The sequence below is a fragment of the Eurytemora carolleeae genome, unplaced genomic scaffold, assembly GCF_000591075.1.
Source record: "Eurytemora carolleeae unplaced genomic scaffold, Eaff_2.0 scaffold71, whole genome shotgun sequence".
Taxonomy (NCBI): domain Eukaryota; kingdom Metazoa; phylum Arthropoda; class Copepoda; order Calanoida; family Temoridae; genus Eurytemora; species Eurytemora carolleeae.
The window spans coordinates 573,127-597,622 of NW_019396152.1; the positions used below are offsets into that span (position 1 = coordinate 573,127).

At 29.9% G+C, this 24,496-nt stretch overlaps 1 protein-coding gene across 1 annotated transcript; it reads right to left on the minus strand.

Annotated features, from left to right (window-relative positions):
* Nucleotides 1-143: 143 nt before the first annotated feature.
* Nucleotides 144-18,655, minus strand: LOC111696587 (aspartyl/asparaginyl beta-hydroxylase). Its single transcript, XM_023466226.1, has 13 exons — nucleotides 18,615-18,655; nucleotides 18,061-18,254; nucleotides 15,202-15,316; nucleotides 14,328-14,408; nucleotides 12,429-12,535; nucleotides 11,582-11,663; nucleotides 9,421-9,483; nucleotides 8,234-8,269; nucleotides 7,180-7,212; nucleotides 5,848-5,926; nucleotides 4,689-4,708; nucleotides 1,686-1,757; nucleotides 144-228 (listed from the first exon to the last, which is right to left on the minus strand). Exons 1-13 carry the CDS (start codon nucleotides 18,641-18,643, stop codon nucleotides 144-146), a joined length of 996 nt encoding a protein of 331 aa, XP_023321994.1. The 5' UTR covers nucleotides 18,644-18,655.
* Nucleotides 18,656-24,496: the final 5,841 nt, after the last annotated feature.

Here is a 24,496-nt window from a genome sequence, read left to right on the forward strand (position 1 = left end):
ATAATAATAATAATAATAATAATAGCAATAATAATAATAATAATAATATGATAATAATAATAATAATAATCACCGAATTTTAAATTTTAATATTTTTAGTAATAATAATAATAATAATAATAATAATAATAATAATAATAATATTAATAAACCTCGTATTCTGTTTCCTCAAGGGTCCAAATAGGTTTAGCTGATAAACCATTCATATTAGTGATAGGTCTCTGATACCTTGAACAGTATATGATTACATGTATAGTAATTGACATGTACACTGTACAGTGTACATTATAATGTACAATTTACACATCCAGATACATTTATAGTATTTTTATAGAGAATTGATAAACAGTTGAGAGACGACTTTCTGCCTTGCAGCAACCTTTTTTTGTACACTTTGTCCTTACATGGCTAAGCAAGTTCAAAGACAACCTACAAGTCGTCTCTAGACTGGTACCCTTGGAGTAATATAGGGTAAAACAATTTGATTGTTTTGTTCAAAATTCTGAATATTTTTTTTTCAATATTCGAAATATTTTTTTCTGTATAGCAAAGCATTTCATTGACGGCTGGACAAAATTGGCAAAAAACTTAAAGGATAAAAAAATGTAAAAAAATAAATATATTACGAGCAATGCCGGACACTTGAGCTAAACCCATGATGTTCCTGCTTCATAATCATATATATGCATTTATTGAACTGGTCCATACACAAGGGGAGCAAATAGGCTTTCTGCCTTATTCTAATAAAATCAGACAGCTATGTTTGTCTTCATCAAGTAAATTAATAATATAACAAACACAAGAAAGCATTATATAATACACTACGGTTGTTTTCTTAAGGGTATACAATACAGCGTGTCCCACAAATAGTGTTGTTAGCCGTTTTGGATCATTTTTGAAAACTTTTTCCCCCTTCCATTATCCACCCTTCTCCCCTCTTCTTCCCCCTCTAACTGCAAAACACAGCAATTTATCTAACTTTGCTCGAACTATTTTCATATTTTCCGATATTCTCATAGTTTGCCAAAAAGTGGAACATGGAAAACTTTTAGGATTGAGATTAATTTTGACATATTTCTTTTAAAGAATTTAAATTTTCACTACTTTCCCTTTTCCATTTGTCATAAAAGTTTTTTTATCAGCATGTTATTAAAATTAAGGTTTTTTATTACTGTTGGGAATGACAATCAATATTTTAAATATCTTAAAAGAATGAGAAAAAATACTTTTGACAGTTTTGTTCACTTTAATGAAATCTCAGGTCTCAACCTTCAACAGTTTTAAAAACGATATTTTTGACATCCTACGATAATAAATGCTGCCCATTTCGAAATGTCAAATTAATTTCAAAGTTTTGACTGTTCTGTTTTAAATGTATTCGTATCTGAATCTGAACAATTGATTGTTGATGTAGTTTCCCTTTTATGTTCGATTTACATCATTGCCTAATGTTAGGAAAGCTAGACAATGAAGGTTGGGGAAGATATTGTCTTTGTCCCTTGAAAACTTTGTCTCTATAACTACAGAAATTCACAAATAACTTATTAAAAGAGAAACCACGATTTAAAATTAACATTTTTCAGATTGAAAGACAAAAAAATCTTAGTAATTTTTGCTCGAACGAGGGGTTAAATGGAGGGTCACTTAAAGATTACGCCTGCAATACCTTTCAACATAAAAGATACCTGGATGGGTAGAAAGATAGCTCGACCAGAAAATCATGAATAAGATTTATCATCTCAACCTTCTCCTCCCTCCTACAACACAATGAAATATGTAAAAAAAAATTTCACGCTATAAATTTCTACAGTCATAACCAGAAAGACCTGGAATCAATTGACAGTTAATCAGACGACATTGTAGTGCATATATTTCGCTGGTAATTTTAAACCCACAATAAAGGCAGACCACATTTTGGAATAGGCAGGATTGGGCTATTTTGTTAATATCGTTTCATTAATCATATTTGTAAAATTAAATTGTAAAGTTGTAATTAGTTATAAATTAATTTCGGGTCTCTTCTGATTCTTTAACGCCAAAATATACACATATATATATTTTCGAAAAAACCTAGTATTTACATTCTGCATGCAAACTTTTATATTAGCCTTATAAAATCTTTTTAAATTTTTCATTCTTTTAAAATTGTCTAATTAGTCCCGAAAATTAAGAGCAATAAACGATACAATATGATGTGAGCAGCATCCTGTAGTTTAAATTTAGTGTTTTTCTTCTTTATATAAAATCTGACTGGCATAAAGTAAGGTTTTTATTTCTCCCAGTAGAGTTGGCAGTAATTAAACTGTCTCAGTTTATTTGTTTTAGCAAAACTTATGTGAGCCAAGGCAAGGAACTTGACACTACAAAATTAATTTCAAAATCAAAAATTAAATCAAATTCAGGTAAGAAAAATATTTACATTTATCAAAGATCGTAATGTACATAATCAGATATTTTCAGCTTAAGGTGTTCTTTTTATTGGTAAAAATTTTATAAATAAAATAAAGGATAAACTAACTTAATTACAAACTCCACTTTTATCCTTATTAAAGGGAGTGACCGGCTATGTAAGGTAATTGAACTGAGGACGCAGTGTTGTGGAAAACTTCTTTAGGATTCATTAGACATATTTCACTTTTTAAAAGTCTGTAAATCCTGAGTTTGAGCGCAAATTCGACGTTCAAAACTCCTGATTTGGGGGTGGATACGCTTTCAGAATTAGTTTTTTTTAAATTTTTAATTAACGACGACATAAAATGTAAAAATATTCTTCAATAAACTACAGAAGTCATGTTTAAGAACATTTTGAGAAAATAAAAATTAATCTTATCATCGAAAATAAGTAATCTTGTTCAATTATTAGTTTCTATTATCTCATTATTCTAGTTTCTCGTTATTCACAAAGATGTTCGCAGATTGTCTATAATTATTATTGAAAAGACGACATTTAAAGAATTTGAAGAAATCTGCGAATAAATTCAAAGAAAATTAGAAATTCAATATAATACGAAATAATCGATTTTAGCATTGATTTATTGACAAATTTATTTTGTGAAATATGTTCCTAGCCATCTAATTAGATTACTGTATAATTTTTACTTTATTTTTCGTTGTCGTTATTTAATAATTTAAAAAAAAAACTAATTCTGAAAGCGTATCCAACCCCAAATCAGGAGTTTTGAACGTCGAATTTGCGCTCAAACTCAGGATTTACAGATCTTTAAAAAGTTTTATATGTCTTAAATGAATCCTAAAGAAGTTTTCGACAACACTGCATACTCAGTTCAATTGCCTTACATAGCCGGTCACTCCCTTTAAACCATACTTGTTCGAACTACAATTGTTTTAAGTGTGTCTAATGAAAAAATTCATAAAATAATTTTCAACCGAATAGAAATACACATTTGTCTTTTCCATTGATTCCACAGATGAAAATTTATGAATACAGCTGAGCTAGTTAAACTAGTTGATCATTTCTGGTTGAACTCCTGGTTTAAGTTGGTCTCTATTCAAGCATAATTAATGTAAAGATTTTTTTAATTTAGAGCAATAATCTTAATCAGACAAAGAATACCTATAAATTTCAATCTTACACTCTATAAGAGATTGGCAATATAGTTTTTATGGCATTTCAGTTTAAGAGTGCGAGAAACGATTCACAGGACTCGATATATCAAGTCTGAGATATACGGACATTTTAAATTACAAGAAAAAGAGAGAGCATGTGCGTAACTCTTTTGGGCTTCTGCCTCGAGGATTTGTGAAAGAAAAACCCCTTCTTGAAAAGAATACATTCAGTGTTCTATCNAAACCTCTATCTGATCAATAATATAAATTATATATATTGTATCGGTACCCAAGAAACCTCTATCTGATCAATAATATAAATTATATATATTGTATCGGTACCCAAGAAACCTCTATCTGATCAATAATATAAATTATATATATTGTAATGGTACCCAAGAAACCTCTATCTGACCAATAATATAAATTATATATATTGTAACGGTACCCAAGAAACCTCTATCTGACCAGTAATATGGATTATATATATTGTATCGGTACCCAAGAAACCTCTATCTAATCAATAATATAAATTATATATTGTATCGGTATCCAAGAAACCTCTATCTGATCAATAATATAAATTCTATATATTGTATCGGTGCCCAAGAAACCTCTATCTGATCAATAATATAGATTATATATATATTGTATCAGTGCCCAAGAAACCTCTATCTGATCAATAATATAAATTATATATATTGTATCGGTATCCAAGAAACCTCTATCTGATCAATAATATAAATTCTATATATTTTCGTTTTACAAGGTTTCATTCGGATACTTCCACTATGTTTTCCTACGATAGAAATATGCAAGTTACTTTAGTAGAGAACCCACAATTGAAAATAACCAGTTTTCAAAATTATAAATATTGATATCTAATTCATTCTCGGTCTGGCAACGCTTTTAACGAATGAATTGTACATCGGGTATTGCAAACTTTGCATGAAGGGTCACTTGAAATTACGCTTACAGCCCCTTTAAAGCTGGCTAAGGGTCACTTGAAATTACGCTTACAGCCCCTTTAAAGCTGGCCAAGGGTCACAATTAAAATAGCGTACAATGGCATTGTCATAAACCTTAAAACTAAATTTTTAATATTGCAACAAAATATTGACCTGAGTTCCTTTTCCAAATCCTGAGGAAAAAATACTTAAAATAAATTCTCTTTCTAAGATTTTTAAAAATACATAGAAAATTATTAAATGGATTTTAAGAAAATGATATATTGATTTCATAAATAAAATAAAAACATGTTTCTGTGCAAAAATGTGTTTATAATTGTATTTAGGCATTACAAAAAAAAGTGTGGTTTATTATTTTTATAATCACCAGATTTTTTAGGAAAATTAAAGGTGTTAGAATGTAGAACGAACTGTATAGTGAGTAATGTATGCATGGAGAAGCTTTCGTGTAAATATGTCTGTAGTCTATCAATCTTTGTGTAGCAGTAGGACTGATAATGAACCGCCTCGTGTATAGTTTGTATTCAAGATATTTTGTCGGTTGGAATCTCCCAAATTAGAGATCACGCGTTGAACTCGTTAAAAAGCCCATACGACGTTGACCTCATATTCTATTTAAAGGGAGTGTTCGCGAAAAATGAAAGGGGGTATAGGCTTAATGCGATAAAAAAGCACTTTTGATCGCTACTAATCTTACTTCTATCTGTTGCGTCTATAAGGAGAAAATTGTTAAAGACGTCTCATACCGAATAACAGTCATCGATTATCTTTCGCCACATTTATATATAGTTGATTTTTCATAATATGTTTTAATTGTTATGATCTGAGAGTTACTTATAAAAACATTTATTCCTGTTTCGAGGATTTTTGGTAATGAAGACGACATTTTCATATTTTCCCGGAATGTTCGAAAACAAGTTGTAAGCTAAATATTATTTTAAAAAACAAAATCAAAACTAGTATGAAATATCAAATATATACAAATGTGGCGAAAGATAATCGATGACTATAGGTTGTAATATCTGAATGATTTGTTTGATATTAATTTGACTTTTTTACGGTCTAAGTCGAATGTTCCAACTTCCTCAGTTGATTGCCCGTATGAGGCAGAAGAAAGGGAAGATTGAAAGCTCCTTCTTGATTCTGATAAGTGTAGTATCGAATGTTAATAATGCTGTAAATACATTTTTCCCGATACTTTGTAGACTTATTCATGTCAGTCCAGGCGTTAACATTTCTTCAACTTTTAATTGTAACAATAAGCTTCAATTATTTTGCAATGATTGATAAGTATTTTAATTTTGAAGTATTCCTGTGAGTAAAGGTACAATTCATCCCTCTCCTCCTGGTCAGTTGGTTTAGTTTGATCCACTACTGCTTCATTGTACGGTCTACAATATGCAGTACATATTAGATTAATGTTCAAAACAAGAGTTATATTGTAAACTAGCTGAAGCGCCCGGCATTGCCAAAGGTGAAAAATAAAAAATAAAAAAATTTTTTTTAGCCTATGTCACCCCCAGGCTACCCAGGCTAAACAAATTTCAGCCCATTCGTTCCAGCCGTTTGGCCGCCTATAGGAAACATATATACGAAGGTCTTGTTGATTTTATATAGATTAGAGATATACAGTACACAAAATATTTATTGTAAGGTCTATAATATTAAGTACAATACAGATATGTTGTACATTAGAGCATACATTACGGTCTAATATATTCAGTACATTACAGATATGTTATACAGTCTATTATATGCAGTACATTACAGATATATTGTACAGTGTCGAATATGCATTACTATGCAGATATGATTTACAGTCTGATATATGCAGTACATTACAGATATGTTATACAGTCTATTATATGCAGTACATTACAGATATGTTATATAGTCTATTATATGCAGTACATTACAGATATGTTGTAAAGTGTATAAATATGCATTACTATACAGATATGTTATACAGTCTATTATATACAGTACATTACAGATATGGTTTAAAGTGTATAATATGCATTACTATATAGCTATGCTATACAGTCTATTATATGCAGTACATTATATATATGGTTTACAGTGTATAATATGCATTTCTATACAGATATGCTATACAGTCAATCATATGCAGTACAGTATAGATGTTGTACAGTGTATAATATGCATTAAAATACAGATTTTTTATATAGTCTATTATATACAGTACATTACAGACATGGTTTACAGTGTATAATATGCATTACTATATAGATATGCTTTACAGTCTATTATATGCTGTACATTATAGATATGTTGTACAGTGTATAGTATGCAGTAAAATAAAAACATCATCTTTTTTTCTAGGAAGAATTGCAAATCGTTGATAAATTTCAATTTAAATATATCTTTTTCCAGGCTTTTTTTTAGCTTTTGTGCAATCCCGAGAAAAGGAACTGAAGGTTTGCCATGAACTTTGATTTTATAACGCGAAAATCTTTACAATCTGATGTTGTAGACCTTAGATATTTCATACTATTAATTCTATTACATCAAATAGTCAAAGTTTGGAATATTAAAGTTCTATAACATCAAGTTGCAAAGATAAAGGAATTCGGGCAACATAAAAGGCCACGAAGCGCCCTGAATGTTAAATATAAAAGTTTACTTGAATGGTAGATCAGAATTCTTCTCCTCAATCCTAGAAGTAAGTTTACACTAACTTTAAATATTTATCATTCAAGAGTTATTTAACCCTATCTCTGCTGGGGTACTTGAAAACCAGGATATGCTGGGGGGGGGGGGTCAATTTCCCCCCCCCCCTCTAAATCCCATGTTTGATGTCCAAATATAACAAATGATACATCATTAGAAAGCTCTTGTGCTCTACTTTTAGAATCTGCAAAAAAATTGCAAATTTGCAAAAATGGAATTTTTTATCGCAAAATCCAGTTATATAGTAAAAATGTTTGCAAAAAGAAATTTGTTCAAAAAATTTAAAAATTATACATTTTTGAAAAGCCCTTGACCATGCCATTTCAAATATGCAAAACTTTTTGCAAAATTTTTAAATAACCTGATTTTTAATCAAGAAAAACTATAAATGTGCAAATTACCTTTGACAGGTTGTTTGCAAAAAATTTGCTTTGGGTATGTAGGAAAAGTCAGAAAATTTCAAAAGCCTCAGACCGATACTTTTTGAGTTATGCTAAAAAAACTACAGGGGGAGGGGTCAAATTGACCCCCCCCCCCCAGCAGGAATAGGGTTAATCTAGAAAACTTAAAGTATTATGAATGTATGATACAGAAATTATGATCGAAGCTATGCTGATAATAATTAATAAAATACATTTTAATGATTTAAAAACAAAAATTTTAACCACAGGTTACAAAGTTCGGACTAAAATTGCATTACAATGAAAAGCTTATGGTGAACAAACAAGCCTGCACTTATTGGATTACGACCTATATTTGCCTATCTGTGTAATGTACAGTAGTATCTAGAAAATTAAGGAATAATTATTGTTCTCTTATATATCCTTTTCATGAATAATTCTGCTGCTTTCAAAAATGTTCATGGCAAATTTTTTTAAATGAACTAGTCAAAAATTCCTTTGCAATATTTCATATTTAGAAGAATTAAAGAAAATCATTCCGGTATTTTCTGGAGATCCCTGTACGTGCTAGAAAAATTGAATAGATTGAACGTGTAAAGTTCTTTCCTGGTTATTATTCCCATAAGGAACCTCATAGACATACTAGCACAGGAGAAAATAAATCAAAAATATAATTCATACTTCGGACTCATACATTCTCCTTACATTTTCTTCATAATATCGTACTTACCACAAAACTTTAGAAATTAAGAAAACTTTGTACGAAATCACTAACAAAAATTTGATATTACAATTCTGTTCATAATATCGAACAAAATGTTCATAATATCAAACAAAATGTTCTTAATATCGAACAAAATGTTTTTAATATCGAACAAAACGTTCATAATATTGAACAATTATCTAAAATTTCTAACAAATTTTTCATAATATCGAACAAAATGTTCCCAATATCGAAAATATTTCAGAATAGTAAACAAAATGTTCATAATATAAAACAAAATGTTCATAATATCGAACAAAATGTTCATAATCTCGAACAAAATGTTCATGATATAGAACAAAATGTTCATAATATCGAAAAAAATGTTCATAATATCGAACGAAATGGTTATAATATCGAACAAAATATTCATAATATTGAACAAAATGTTTATATTATCGAACAAAATGCTCATAATTTTTAACAAAATGTTCATAATGTCGAACAAAATGTTCATAATGTCGAACAAAATGTTCATAATATCGAAGAAAATTTTTATAATTTCGAAATGCTTTATTATGAACAAAATTATAGGGTTTCTGCTAACATGGTTCTCGGACAAAAATGAATGTGTCACAAGTTAATATTTGTCTAATTTAAAAATAACCATTTTTAAAAATTTTCGACATACTTTTAGAACTTTTTTTCAAATCCTCATCAAAGAATAAAGTTAGAGGTCTAATCTTTGTTAAAGAGCAGGCCTTGAAATGTATCACACTCCCCTATCTCAACTCTAAGGGTAAAATCCCCCCTCCCCCTACTATTATAGACAAAAATAGCCAAATAGGGATAAGGTTTAGACAAATATGTATTTAAATGAAAAATGGTAAATTATTTATTTCATTATTTATTTAAAAGATGTATGAACACCTTCCCCTCTTCTGAGTGGCATTTGGCGAGAAATAATGGATTTAAAACAAGTTTGCTTTTCTCCCTCTTGGGTTTATAACCTAGAGGAGTTAAGATTGAAAAAAAGATAAAAGTTCTCAAAACAGGAGAAATTATTGTTTTTAATTTTAGATTTTTTTCCCTAGGTGTTGTTCCATTCTTAGTTATATCAATGATTAACTGCTTCACTGCTGATATGTCGCCACTAAAAAATATAAAATAAATAAAAAAATTTAAATAAAATAAATAAAACATATCTAATTGATATCTTGACAAAAATGAAAAACCCCTCCTGACGCAGGATTGATTTCTTGAGTATCATAGGAAAAATTCTATTTAATCTAATTATATAACAATTGTTATCATTTTATAAATTTACCGTTTTAAAGGGACTGAATGCATAATTTAAGTCAATCCCAAATTCACAATAGTGCTCTTGAAACTAATATCTGATTCAATCCCACATTCATAATATTGCTCTTGAAACCAATATCTGATTCAATCTCACATTCATAATAGTGCTCTTGAAACCAATATCTAATTCAATCTCACATTCACAATAGTGCTCTTGAAACCAATATCTAATTCAATCCCTAATTCATAATAGTGCTCTTGAAACTAATATCTGATTCAATCCCACATTCATAATAGTGCTCTTGAAACTAATATCTGATTCAATCTCACATTCACAATAGTGCTCTTGAAACTAATATCTGATTCAATCTCACATTCACAATAGTGCTCTTGAAACCAATATCTGATTCAATCTCACATTCACAATATTGCTCTTGAAACCAATATCTAATTCAATCCCAAATTCATAATAGTGCTCTTGAAACTAATATCTGATTCAATCCCACATTCATAATAGTGCTCTTGAAACTAATATCTGATTCAATCCCACTTTCATAATAGTGCTCTTGAAACCAATATCTGATTCAATCCCACATTCACAATAGTGCTCTTGAAACCAATATCTGATTCAATCTCACATTCACAATAGTGCTCTTGAAACCAATATCTGATTCAATTCCACATTCATAATAGTGCTCTTGAAAACAATATCTGATTCAATCTCACATTCATAATAGTGCTCTTGAAACTAATATCTGATTAGAGTACTCTTGACCATATTGTCGTTTATAAGGTTCGAAAGGGTTTAATTCTAATATTTTTTATATGTTTTCCTCCAGCAGAAATACGCAAGTCAGTTTTGTTAGGAAACTTTACAAAAATAATCAGTTTTCAAAATTATACACATTAATATCTAATTTATACTTTATCAGACAAGGTTATTAGGGTACGGTTGTGAATCGGGCATTGCCATCTTTGCATGGAGGGTCACTTGAAACTACGCTTATAGTCCCTTTAACTGTATTCTTAAAAAGTAGCTAATCATTGTGATTTAATTCTTGAAGGCTAAAGTTAGAAAAGAAAACTCCCGAAACAAAAAGATTTATTTAATGAAATCCATATTGAGAGAATAAAATTACTTTTGCCTGTATAAACTTGTAACAAATGTTTGTGATTGGAGAAAAAGTCTGAAAACTTTAGATTGTAATATTTCTTGAATCTGGGAGAACTAAAGAAGTGAGAACAAGAATTGGTTCTTGCATTCGGAAAATGTTTAAACTGAACAGGCGGGTTTGGAGGTTTAAAAAATAAGAAAATGGTAAAAAAACAAACCAAGAATTTAAAAAAATGAATAAAATCTGTACAGTCAAGAAATCTATTTATATATAAATTTGGCTTGTCTGTCTGTTTGTTTGTTTGTATCCAATAAACGTCAAAACGGCTGAACCGATCGGGCCCAAATTTTTTGTGGGACATCACGTGACCACAGGGAAGGTTTATGAATGATCAAAATTTCAAATATTTTTCTCCATCAAAATTCGATCTTCATTAAATTTTTGAAAATTTTGAAAATCCACGAATTTTTTTGTGAAAATCCGCGAATTATTTTTGTTTTGTTTTACGATGTACACAAAGAGAACATGTTCACAATTAAATTAGAAGATGGGCGCGAAGCGCCCTTTAAGGCTAGTATGTATGTATTTGGCTTGTCTTTTGGTTTTTATCCAATAAATGTCAATACGGCTGAACCAATCAGGCCAAAATGTCTTGTGTTAATTTACACGGTCTGGGTTTGGGTACATAATATATCAAATTCTTGTAAGATTGTTTCCAATTTATTGTTAAATATCAACATTTTTTGGAAAATCTGCAACTGAAACAAGGATCAGCAATAAAAAATGTGTTAAAAAGCCCTGTCAGCCTAAAATATATAATTGCTCCAATTATACCTGCAAAACTTCTCGTCTAGTAAAGTTTGAAAGTAGAACTCTTTATCTTCAGCATCTAGTTCAGGGTTTCGAGGACCAAAAACTTTCAACAACAAAAATTATATATTTTTATGATATATGTATATCAATTCTGAGACATCATTTATATTCAAAATTCTTAACTCAATATTGTGCGAACTAATCGAAAAATTTGAAAAAGGAGACCTGTGCAAGTTTAATTTAAAGTTAAGAGACATCTTGATAAGAATGATCAATTAATTTTAAACATGATACATTTAAACATTTTATAATAATTTAATCAGTTTTGTTTTGGATTATTGTTATAATAAATTTATAGTGTATTTTTTAGGAAAACTATAGCCAGCAAAAATTAATACTATAAAGTTTTCTGTGAACTGCAGTGTTATATGTTCCTTCCACACAAAAATGTAAACAAACACATTAACTGACAACGAAGCTGTTCAAAGGAATTGAGTCTTTGCCACAAACTCTGATTTTATAATCCCTATATCTTTCGAACCCAATGCCGTAAACCTTTGATATTTCAAACTTATTTTATTTGATCTAACAGAAGTCATAGTTTGAAATGTCAAAGGTTTACGACGTTGGAATCCAAAGATATAGGGATTAGAAAATCAAAGTTCGTGGCAAAGACTCAATTCCTTTCTCTTGCAGTACTACAAAGATAGACATTTTTTCAGACATGTCTATAAGCTTATTTTTGTTGCTTAATCAAAATAACAAAATTATTTTATTTTAAACTTTCTGTTATCACTCTAATATCAAATGGAACCTGGAGGAATTATTAAGATGCAAAGCTCCAAATTTAAATATTTCTTGTTGCTACCTAATTCTTCCACGAGCATTATTGTCCAGTCCCTTTCTCCCAGTGCTTGAGAGTTCGCTACCCCGAAATCTGCCACGGATTTAAAAAGCTCTATAGGAAGCTTAGAACTAAAATACAAAATATTAAAGGGACTATCTACTCAATAGGAAGCTTAGAACTAAAATACAAAATATTAAAGGGACTGTCTGCTCAATAGGAAGCTTAGAACTAAAATACAAAATATTAAAGGGACTGTCTACTCAATAGGAAGCTTAGAACTAAAATACAAAATATTAAAGAGACTGTCTACTCAATAGGAAGCGTAGAAAAAAAATTAAGATATTCTTGATTTTCTATCTAAGAATTATAACAGTATAAATTTTGAATATAGATTATCAATGAAAGTGACAGTTGGCGATTTATGGCGAGAAAAAAAAGTAAAGAAACTAAGTTTTGCCCCAAATAACCCTTTATATATTTGGAACCCTATGTTTTAGCCCTTTAATATTTCAAACTATAAATTCTGTTAGATCAAATATTCTAAGTTTGAAATGTCAAAGGTTTACACTATAAGGATGCAAAGATAAAGCAATATTAGAAAATTTGAGTTTGTGGAAAAACCACGATATCTTCCTCATTGTTGCTCAGATTAGGATTCGAGCGTTGTGAATTTGTTTGATTAATAAGTCACTGTACAAAACATGAATGGCCCCTTTATAATCAAAAAGATTGAAATGTCGTACTTAATATTATGAAAAAGATGAAAAATATCAATGGCTCCTGAATATCTGTCTGTAGACAGAAGAGCAATTATCAAAATTAATGCTTTTAGCTTCATAGACACAAAAAACAACATTTATAAATAATGTATGCGATTCATTCGAACTCAAGAAATAGAAATAAATATTTAAAATTTTACCTTTATAACACAAAAGTTTTATAAACAAGACAGGTTTCAATATTTGCATAATAGAAACAGTTTTTGTAACTTTGTAATAAAAAGAAAACATCAAAATTGTTGAAAGATATCAGATCAGGCCCAACTTTTTGTGGCAACTCACACAAGACACTGGAAGGTTAAAGACCGGTCAAAGTAAATTAAAGTGATATAAAATGATTTTAATGCAAATTTTGTTTGGAAATTCACCCAGTACAGAGAAATCTGCGAAATCTGATATCAATGTTTCGTTATGCATTTTTTACATGTAAAATAAATTGCTTCTGTTTCAGTAATGTTAAAAAGCTACAATTACAAGGAGAAAACCAAGTATTGTATCAATGTCTCCTGTGTAGTAATATTATGAAATGATAATAATATGATTAAGGAAAAAATAAAGATTTTTACTTAAATCCCAAGAAGCTATCTAAATAATTATGTAATTATAATTTAATAACTTGAAAAAATTAATAAGTGGCTCTTTGCTTTGAATAGTTGGCAATACTGTAACTGATGTGCAATAGAAGTTTTTGCTATTTATCTTTAACTAAGGTTGTAATGCAAGGAAAGTTAATTGCAGTTGCGTATACTATGCGTACATTTTGAAACCAGATCTCTCTGGGCGGAATTTGTAAACAAGAATAGATGTATCAGTTTTCGTCTAGTATCCTAGGAGGTTAAAAGCATTAAATTTGATAATTTTGATAATTCACATAATAGTTTTCTATGACCACAATATTTCATTGATTTTTTATGTGAAAGATGGATCCCATGTCAGGCTTAGACATCGGTCTTGATCCTACATTACCACCCAGAGACAGTACACTGCAGAACAAAAGATGCGTACACCTCTGAAATAACTTTCCTTGCATTAGTACCTTGTCTTTAACCATGTCTCTGCACAGTGTACTGTACTGTCAGTATAAATACACACTACAGAGACATTAAAAACATGCGGAAAACTATTGAACTACAATAAATACCTTGGCATTTTGACAATCTTGATAACAATATCCTTGAGTTTGTTTAAATATTCAATCCTTCCAATCTCCTTGTTCTCTTTACTATTAACAACATATACTTTTCAAAAATCACGCAAAAATATCTTAATTGAATTTAAAAACTAACTATATAACCATAGAGAATAGAATATATAGAGAGGAATTTAATAGAAAAAAGTGTAAAACGGCCATTTTGTTGTACTGTTTCCATACTGCAGGTGTACTTCACATATTTATGCTATATAACCTGTTGGGCCCTGGAATATCATTTTATAGAAAATCTAAAATTATTGTTAAAAGAAAACCAAATTATGAAATAGGCTGGTTTCATAATTGACCAATATTCATTTCACATAGACTCTATGCCTTCCACTTTACAAACGATGATTTTCCGTTATAACTATAAATCAAATGATGTTTTTATTCACCTAATCCATTATAAAGTTTATTTAACAGCTTTAAAAATTTCGAAATTGAAATGAATAGTCTAGGAAACATACTGTATTAATGTACTCTACTGCATATAATTTGTAAGCATTTACATGATTTGTACACTTTGAACTCCCTTTCAGGCTGAAAGGGACTGAAAAAATTCATACCGAGAGATTCTTTTAATTCCTCTCTATATATTCTATTCTCTATCTATATAACTTTCAAGACTGTATCTGCACTTTATCGGCAGTATTGTTACAGACGCATATTCAACATAACATTTTTTCAAATTACAAAATATAAACTTTTACATAAAGTATAACTGCAGTCGAGAATACGAAAATAAAAAATGGCCATTACGAGCATGAATGATAAATAATTAAAAAACAAAATATTAAAAAAAAATTCTGAATATGTTGAATTCCTAAGCTTGTTGTATAAAATACGATAAATCCTAGCTAAGGAGTTTAGGGCTCTAGGGGAATCAGGGTAGATTTTTAACAACGCCTGGACTTTCTTCAGAGCCCCGGCAGGATCCCCTAAACAGAGTATTTTTAGTCTTCAGTGCTACTAAGAAAACCCTAAAAACATTAAAAAATTAATGTTCTTCAGGCCCCCGGCAGGGTCCCCTAAACAGAGTATTTTAGGGGTCTTCAGTGCAACTAAAAAAACCCTAAAAACTGTTAAAAATTTAAGTTCTTCAGGGCCCCGTTAGGGTCTCCTAAACATTATTGAGTATATTAGGGATCTTCATTGCCACTCAGTATCCTCCAAGAACAGTTTATTTTAGGATTCCTCAATGGCTATAGCATTCCCTTAACCAGAAATCTTCAGTGCCCCTAAGGATCCCCTAAACAGAGTATTATAGGATCTTTGCAGTGCCCATAAGGATCCCCTAAACAGAGTATTGTAGGGGTCTTTGAGTATTATAGGGGTCTTTGCATTGCCCCTAAGGATCCCCTAAACAGAGTATTATAGGGGTCTTTGCAGTACCCCGAAGGATCCCCTAAACAGAGCATTATAGGGGTCTTTGCAGTGCCCCTAAGGATACTCAAAACAGTGTAGATATGAGGATTCTTCAGAGCCCCTAAGGATCCCCTTTACAGATTAAATATTAAGAGTCCTCAGTCCTCAGATCCCCTAAGTACAATATTTTAAAGTGTTCTTCAATGAGAGATTGTATGGTAAAAAATTAAATAAAAATTAGTTGTTTTTCATGGTTAATGATTTGAATCGCTTAAAATCAAAAGTTACTCCCCCTGTTTTTAAACAAATAAATAAACACGTGATAACNCAATTACTTAATATGTTTCCGTTATACTTGATATATGATAGATCAGAGAGAATGCATTAAGTTTCTTGGCAACTGATAGAAGGACCTAAGATTGAATCCAATTTATTACTTTGATAATTCATATTTTCAGATGTTATACAGCTAATTTTGAGTAGATCTTTTATAAAAATGGAAATCATATTTATTTAGGTAATTTTCTTACTTGTCTTTGCTACAGAAAACCTCGTGATGTATAAAAATTATCCTCGATCGTTTTTACTATAAACTGGGTTAAAATCAAAGTTTTAAATTGTGTGCGTCACTCTCTGAATCATTAATAGGTCGATTGAAAATATTCCGTTTACATAGAACTCCGAGGTTGTTTTCTTTCTTTACGTTTTTACACATATTATTACAAACATGCATAATTTTTAAAGTAGAATTTGAGATTTTCTTAAAATAATTTAATCATAAATAGAATTAACAAAAAACGAATCTAAAAATTATGTCAGATTTTTAATCTCAATTTTTCAAACAGGCCATCTTTCAGAAAACTTCGATAATTTGTTTTTGCTTTAAAGATTTTTTAGTATTCCCTGTACCATATTTTCCTTGGCTTACAAGGTGGTGCTTATAATGTGACGGGAAGTAAATTGTTGAAATTAAATTTAAATTTAATCAAGAAAAGTCTTTAAGGTAAACCAGAGAGAATAATTTCTACACATTTAATTAAATAGAATAAAATTTCAAGGTTACTTAAAGGGACTGTAAAGGAAAGGAAAAATGAAAGGGGGTATAGGCTGAAAGCTAATCACTTTAGCTCTTGATCGCGACCCATGAAAGTTATATCTGATGTTCCTATCTCGAGAAAATTATATAAAACTGTGTCAAATTTATACGAAAATTTATATTTATACAATTTTGTATAGAAATGGTAGTTTTAAACAGATAATATTCAGCAAATACGCAACTAATCTGGAAACGAAGATATTCCAGAGAAACCTAATTGTAACCAAAGGTTTTCTCCAATTACTATTTATAATTTTTATTTATATTTTTAAAAGATATAATTGATAATATTATTTATAAGTACGTATGACGGTATGACGTCATTAGAACTCACACTTATGGTAGTGCAGTATACTGGTCATGTGATACAAACAGAGACAGGTGACCAGTATACCACACTCTTATTGGTGGGAGTTCTGCTGTATATATATGAATTTTCGTATAAATTTGACACAGTTTTATATCAATTTATCAAGACAGTTCCTGTCTGATGTTCCATCAGATATAACTTTCATGGGTCGCGAACAAGAGCTAAAGTGAATAGCTTTCTGCCTTTACCTTTCATTTTTCCTTTATAGTCCCTTTAAAGGGACTGTAAACTCAGATTGTAATGACTTTCTATTTATAGAGGGACATGTCCGATTCCCAACGATACCATCAAATGGTTTGTTTCATCAAGAATGCATGAAATATCTATCATCTCGAATTGTTTTTTTTTGATCAATTTACCATTGGTTTTACTATTTAACGACTTTTGCACTTCTGATCAGAAACTGTTAGAATTAAACACTTTTCAAAGCCCAAAAAATGATATCTTCCGCATATATTGATCAGAAAAAGGTTCAAAGGGTACCGTTGTGAATTTGGCATGACCTTCATTGTCTAGAGGATCAATTGCAATTATAACGACAGTTAAGACATCTCTTAAGTAGAAGTGTCGGTAAATTGGACTTGAGCAAAGACTTTGCAATCGTCTTTTATTCGCGCAGCAGTTATTCTTCAAATGTTTTAATCTTGAATGTTTGTTTAATAGAAACAGTGTGTACCAAAAAACATGGGTACCATGATTGTTTCTACCATAAATACCTAAAATAGATTGTGTTTTGTTTTTAATGAAACGCTACAGAAATATCAAAAGCAATGCATAGATTTTCATGGAAATTGGTAGTCTTAAAAAAAAGTTTGGAATTTTTTTTCATTTAAAAATGTTAAAACATTTACCTGATTTTATTTCGTCGATTTTGTCGAGTTTTTCTCTTATTAGAAAATCTTCTCTGCTCGTCATTTTTTTAAATTCATATGCTTCGTAGAGAGTTTCATCAAGAAGCACCCCTCCTCCTCCTCCTCCTCCATCACACAATACACCATCCCTCTCACATTGTTCTAGGTTCTCTTGCTGGGTGGAAATTAATAGACTGAAAATGCATCATTAAGCTTTCTTTGAAAGGAAACATAGAGGGTAGATAGATAAAGAAAGAATGTACTTTGAGCCGGTTGGGATCAATTAAGTTGGAAAAATAATTAAAATTTTCGTATTATTTTGATATTTTAATGTTTAATTTAAAAATTGTGTTTCATATTTTCTGAGAGTTTTTATATAAATATTTAACAGAGCCTTATCTCCAGTAGTTAATGAGTTCACTTTTGTTTTAAAAAATCAAAAATCATTTTGTTTAATGTATTAATGGAACTGAACACTTGCATTGAGAAAGTGTTCAGTGCCATTATACATATATAAATTTATTAATTTTTGATTTAAGAAAAAATTCGTTTACCTAAAAAATACCAATCCTGAGAATTTCATTTTCACAATAAATCTGAAACAATTTTACTCTGAATATTTATATAAACAAGCTGTTTTTGTTTGTCTTTATGTGTGTTTGTATGTCCGATCATAACTCAGAAACCGCATGACTGATTTGACTCAAATTTTAATTGCCTTAATTAGATTGACTTTAAAAAAGAAAGTTTTGTTCTCAGGCATTGCTGGATTCCCAATTTAGTGGTTTAAGTAAAACACATTTCAAAATTTTTGAATAAAGTGAAACGGACTCTTAATTTTGATAAGACTATATATTTAAAGTAAAACAAACTGCATATACGTGTGAGCAGAAAACAAAAATCGTGTCACGAAAAGCTAAAAATTACAAGATAAAAATTGTTTTATGGCAGGTCCTCTCATACTTGTTAATTTTTAATATCTTCAGTCGTCGTCGTATATATCAATACAATAAAGACGACTTTCTTTTCTAATTTTGATTTATATCAAGCATATAAAAAGCAGAAACATTGAAACATTTAAACAAGGAGAAGTTGTCAATTAATAGCTTCTTTTTGTTTACTAGTGAACTTGTAAATTAAAAAATGCCTAGAGATCAAAGCTTTACTTATAAAAGTCGTCTTCATTATATTGATATAATCGCCGACCACTGTATAATGATGATGGAATTATTATTCTCACAAAGATCTAAACTACCATGAAAAGTTACATCTCTGTTCAAGACTGAATTAACTTTGAAGTGTCGTAACCCCTTCGCACTCGATTTAACTTTCTAACACACACATACTTTAAAGTTACCTTATACAGCATGTACATTTTTAAACTCAAAAGAAATTATTTATTTTAGCGTTAGTTTTCAAGAAGTTATTGGCAAAATTCTAATAGATTTTTACGTGATAGCTTACAATCTCATGGACCACGGAGCTTTGTGACAGGTTGTTATCACACGGAGCTTTACAAACACACTGAGAAAGTTTACTATGATTTGAGATTATTGAACCATGACAGTCTGAAAATTTTACAAAAATTTCTTTACTTGATATTTTTCTTTAATATATCTCTGATACAGGGGTTCAGTCACATCTTGTCTTAATGAAGAGCTATTGCGAAGAATTTTGTTATATCTTACTTGTGCATACAGTCAAAATTAGAGTAGCTACGAGGTCACAAAGTCGTAGCAGTTATGTCGGATAAATTTAAACTTCTCCTTCTTCTAGTTCATAGAGATATCTGTTATTTAGTAATATGTCTAATTAAATTTTCATGGATAAGATTTAAGAAGAGTGGTATAGATGGGGGTTCGGAAATTTTCAAATATGCTTACTTGAGAAAATAGTATTCCTGTTTTCTAATTGTTTATTAATTCTGATAAAAATAGTTATTGTACTCATTACAACAACTAACACTTTAGATTAAACAATCCCTGTTCCCTTCTCTTTAGTTCTACTCTCATTGATGATAAACAATCCCTGTTCCCTTCTCTTTAGTTCTACTCCCATTGATGATAAACAATCCCTGTTCCCATCTCTTTAGTTCTACTCTCATTGATAATAATAATATTGGATTTTTCGTAAGTATTTAATATTACCATGTACGTACATAAATACATAATACGTATATCTACACTTTACAATTGAGCCATCATTTGTATATTATATATAAATATAATACATATAATACAGAGATAACCATATAACTCTGGAATAAGAAGACGACTTTTTGGCTCAAATTATAACTATTAACAGTCTATGAATATAAATCGCATCAACTGTGCTGTGTTGTGTAAACAGACCAATTTCACTTAAAAAATAAATTAATAAGTTACTAGTAAAACTATTTGCCTTGTAACAACATTAAGTACAATTAATTATTGCCTTTATATCGTCTTCCTATTTCACAGTTTTCTGGTTATCACTGTATATATATATCACACGTTCAGGTTCAGAAGTCAATATCGGTCCTCATTTTTACTTCCCAACATTAGAATAACTTTTATTCTTCTTTGGTGGGCAATTCGTTTTTGCTTTAAACCGCGAATCAAATTTATATTTTAAACTTTGGTTTCCTCTGGGACCAAATTAAATTAATAACAAAAGGAAGTTAAAATTTATAAACTAAATATGTTGAACCAGTAGTTGAACCACTTCACTTGCTTAAATTTGATTTGTTCTGTATAATTTAACATGATATGATATAGTTTAGTATATGTGGTTAACTGATCCTAAAAATAGAAATAAATCCATGTTTGGAAAGTGTCCCAGTGCACTCTATAGGTACCTCTGGATACCCTGGATATTAAACTGTTAAACTCCAACCTGCGTGACAAGCAGAAATATATGTAAACAGTAAACACACTAAGAAGTACACACTTCCCTCAAGCAGTTAAATATCTTAAACCTGCGGGTAAACCTCATAATATTAATAAGGTGCGAGGAATCTATATATATATATATAAAGCATTAATCTCCGTTTGTTTGTTTGTATGTCCGATCATAACTCAGGAAACCCTTCATCGATTTGCCTCAAATTTTGATCGGGGAAACTGTATATCTACATGAATGTTCTTAACTTGGTTTAAAAGTTATTAAATAAATAGGTTGACTCTAATAAAGAAAACTTTATTTCAGGCTAAGCTGGGTTCCCAAGCTCGTAGCAAATACATCACGAGGAAAAGAACAATGTATAAGGAATCAAAATATATAAAGAAATAACGTATTTTCATAAAAATATTGTGAACGAAGTAAAACGAATATTCAATAGAATTTATAAAAATGGTAATGATAAGGAATAGAGAAGAAAGTATAAGATATTGATAAGAAAGTTAAGGATATAGAGAAGAAAGTATAAAAGATAGAGAAGAAATTATAAGGAATAGAGAGGAAAGTATAGAGAATAGAGAGGAATGTATAAAGAATAGAGAGGAAAGTATAGAGAATAGAGAAGAATGTATAAAGAATAGAGAGGAAAGTATAAAGAATAGAGAAGAAAGTATAAAGAATAGAGAGGAAAGAATAAAGAATAGAGAAAAAATTATTAGATCTTGATAAGTAGGCTAAGGAATATAGAAGTATAAAGAATAGAGAAGAAAGTTAAGGAATAGAGAAGAAAGTATAAGGATATAGAGAAGAAAGTATAATAGAGAAGAAATTATAAGGAATAGAGAGGAAAGTATAGAGAATAGAGAGGAATGTATAAAGAATAGAGAGGAAAGTATAGAGAATAGAGAAGAATGTATAAAGAATAGAGAGGAAAGTATAAAGAATAGAGAAGAAAGTATAAAGAATAGAGAGGAAAGAATAAAGAATAGAGAAAAAATTATTAGATCTTGATAAGTAGGCTAAGGAATATAGAAGTATAAAGAATAGAGAAGAAAGTTAAGGAATAGAGAAGAAAGTATAAGGATATAGAGAAGAAAGTATAATAGAGAAGAAATTATAAGGAATAGAGAAGAAATTATAAAGAATAGAGAAGAAAGTATAAAGAATAGAGAAGAAATTATAAGGAATAGAGAAGAAATGATAAAGAATAGAGAAGAAAGTATAAAGAACTAACCATAGAGGGCGCTTCGCGCCCATCTTCTAAATTAATTGTAAACATATGTTCTCTTTGTGTACATCGTAAAACAAAACAAAAATAATTCGCGGATTTTCACAAAAAATTTCGTGGATTTTCAAAATTTTAAAAAATTTAATCAAGATCGAATTTTGATGGAGACAAATATTTAAAATTTCAATCATTCATAAACCTTCCCTGGGGGTCCCTAGATGTCCCACAAAAAATTTGGGCCCGATCGGTTCAGCCGTTTTGACGTTTATTGGATACAAACAGACAGACAGACAAACAGACAGACAATCCAAATTTATATATAGATAGAGAAGAAAGTATAGAGAATAGAGAAGAAATTATAAGGAAAAGAGAAGAAATTATAAAGAATAGAGAAGAAAGTATAAAGAATCTACAAATTAAGGATGACGACCAGTAAAATCATCTTATATCTGAATAATGCAAGATAGAATTGATTATTGAAGAAACTAGAAAGTAATTCGATTTGTTGTGCTTTTTAAATACGGTGGTAGACGCGATTATTTCAATATAATAAAGGCGACATTTTATTTGAAATCTAATTGGTGACACATTTTTTTTGGATTACAAGTACTTACAAGTTCGAGATGCTTTAATAACTGACCAGCTTCTCTTTATATCCATGTTTTTGTTTATCAATGTCTGTTTAAAAGTCTATAAATATATAAGACTATAAATCGGAATTGAAATCAAAAGTCGTCAAGTCATTGATATAATCGCCGCTGCATGACGTAAAAGGTTACGCAGTATATTGCGTACAGCTAATTGAAACCAAAGTGAACACTGCCCAAATACGAATTTGACGTAAACGTCACAGATTTGAGCAGAGCTTAGACTAGACTCTGCTTGATGTTGATGACGCAATGGAACCGGTCTGCACATTTACCCGGGTACAGACAGCTTACTGCTTAGCTTAGTATTTAGTAAGAGGAGAAACTGACTACTGAGAGATGCACATATGATTCATATATTTCAGTTTGGTCTAGAACATCTAGAACTGTTCAGTGTTCACTGCTCAGAAAGTGTTGAAGCTATTGTGTAACATTTACAGTGAACTGTAAGATCTGTGAACAATATCGATAGAGATAGCTAAAAACATAAACAATATGGATTTATTAGCAATGAAAACATTGTAGAAATTCAGAAGATATTTTTTTCTGCAATACTTTAACAAAGAATTTATCAAAAGACTTATTATTATAAAGATTTATTCACACACAAAGATATAAATACATATATAAATGGTGTAGTTTAAATTTATTTAAATAAATTCTTTTTGAAAATACAGGTTTCCAAAAGAAAAGAGAGAAAATATGCAAAATTATGCACAAATAGAAAAAATTGATTTTTACTCACTACATAACATATTTATCATTTCAGTTATTACGTAATCATCGAATCCTTCAACATATAAATTATTCATTCTTGTATTTAAAAGTTCTTGTAAAACCGGAACTTTCCATTCATGTTCCAATGGGACATCAAAATATTTCATTTGTTTCTTAACTAACATTTTTCTAAGATCCGAAGGATATCTACTTGAATTTACTTTTAAACCATGAGAACTCAACTTAGTTTGTTTTTGGTTTAAACTAAAAATGTATTTATTAAAATTTTGTATTTAAATCTACATAAACTATCCACTTAATTTTTTATCAATGGAAACGGGTTTTTATTGTCCAATTACGTTGCAGTTCTGCATTTTTATGTTTCTAATCGCCTTAATTATTATGAACGAACGTTTGAAAAAAAAATTATAACTTTTTAGCAAAATTAAAGTGGAACCTACAGGGTGTCCCACGAAACATGACAGTTGTAGTTTTGAATGTCGTCTTCCATACACTGTATTAGATATCAAAGGCTGTTTGCAGTTTTTTTCATTTAAAAAATCTTTTTCTCAAATATATTTCACTTTGAAGTTTATTTTACTATAATATGACTCCTATATAATATTTTTATTATTGTCTTTGGTATTGAAAAACTTAACATATTATGGAAGAAGACATTCTAAACTATTCACCAACTGTCATGATTCGTGGGACACCCTGTATAAAACTGTGAAATAGTCGAAGACGACTGTGAGGCGCAACTTATGACCTTAAAAAGTCCAATGAGCCTGTCGAACCACAGCAATGGGGCCGGGCGCTGCGGCCACATGACATGTGATACATATGATAGTAAGGGTGGAATAAGGGGGAGTCCTAAAATAGTTCTCTAGGAAATTATCAGACCTTTTATATCAAAGTTGATTTCAATCTCATAAAAATATTTTCCTGTAAAAAAAAAAAAAAAAAA

Bases quoted from the DNA above. Each gene is read 5' to 3' on its own strand.
- LOC111696587 (XM_023466226.1), bottom strand. From the start codon at position 18,643: ATGAAATTCTCAGGATTGGTATTTTTTAG. The intron at 18,255-18,614 runs GTAAACGAATTT...ATGCATTTTCAG, and splicing joins TCAGGATTGGTATTTTTTAG to TCTATTAATTTCCACCCAGC. The intron at 14,409-15,201 runs GAATTCAACATA...TGTTGTTAATAG, and splicing joins ATTTTATACAACAAGCTTAG to TAAAGAGAACAAGGAGATTG.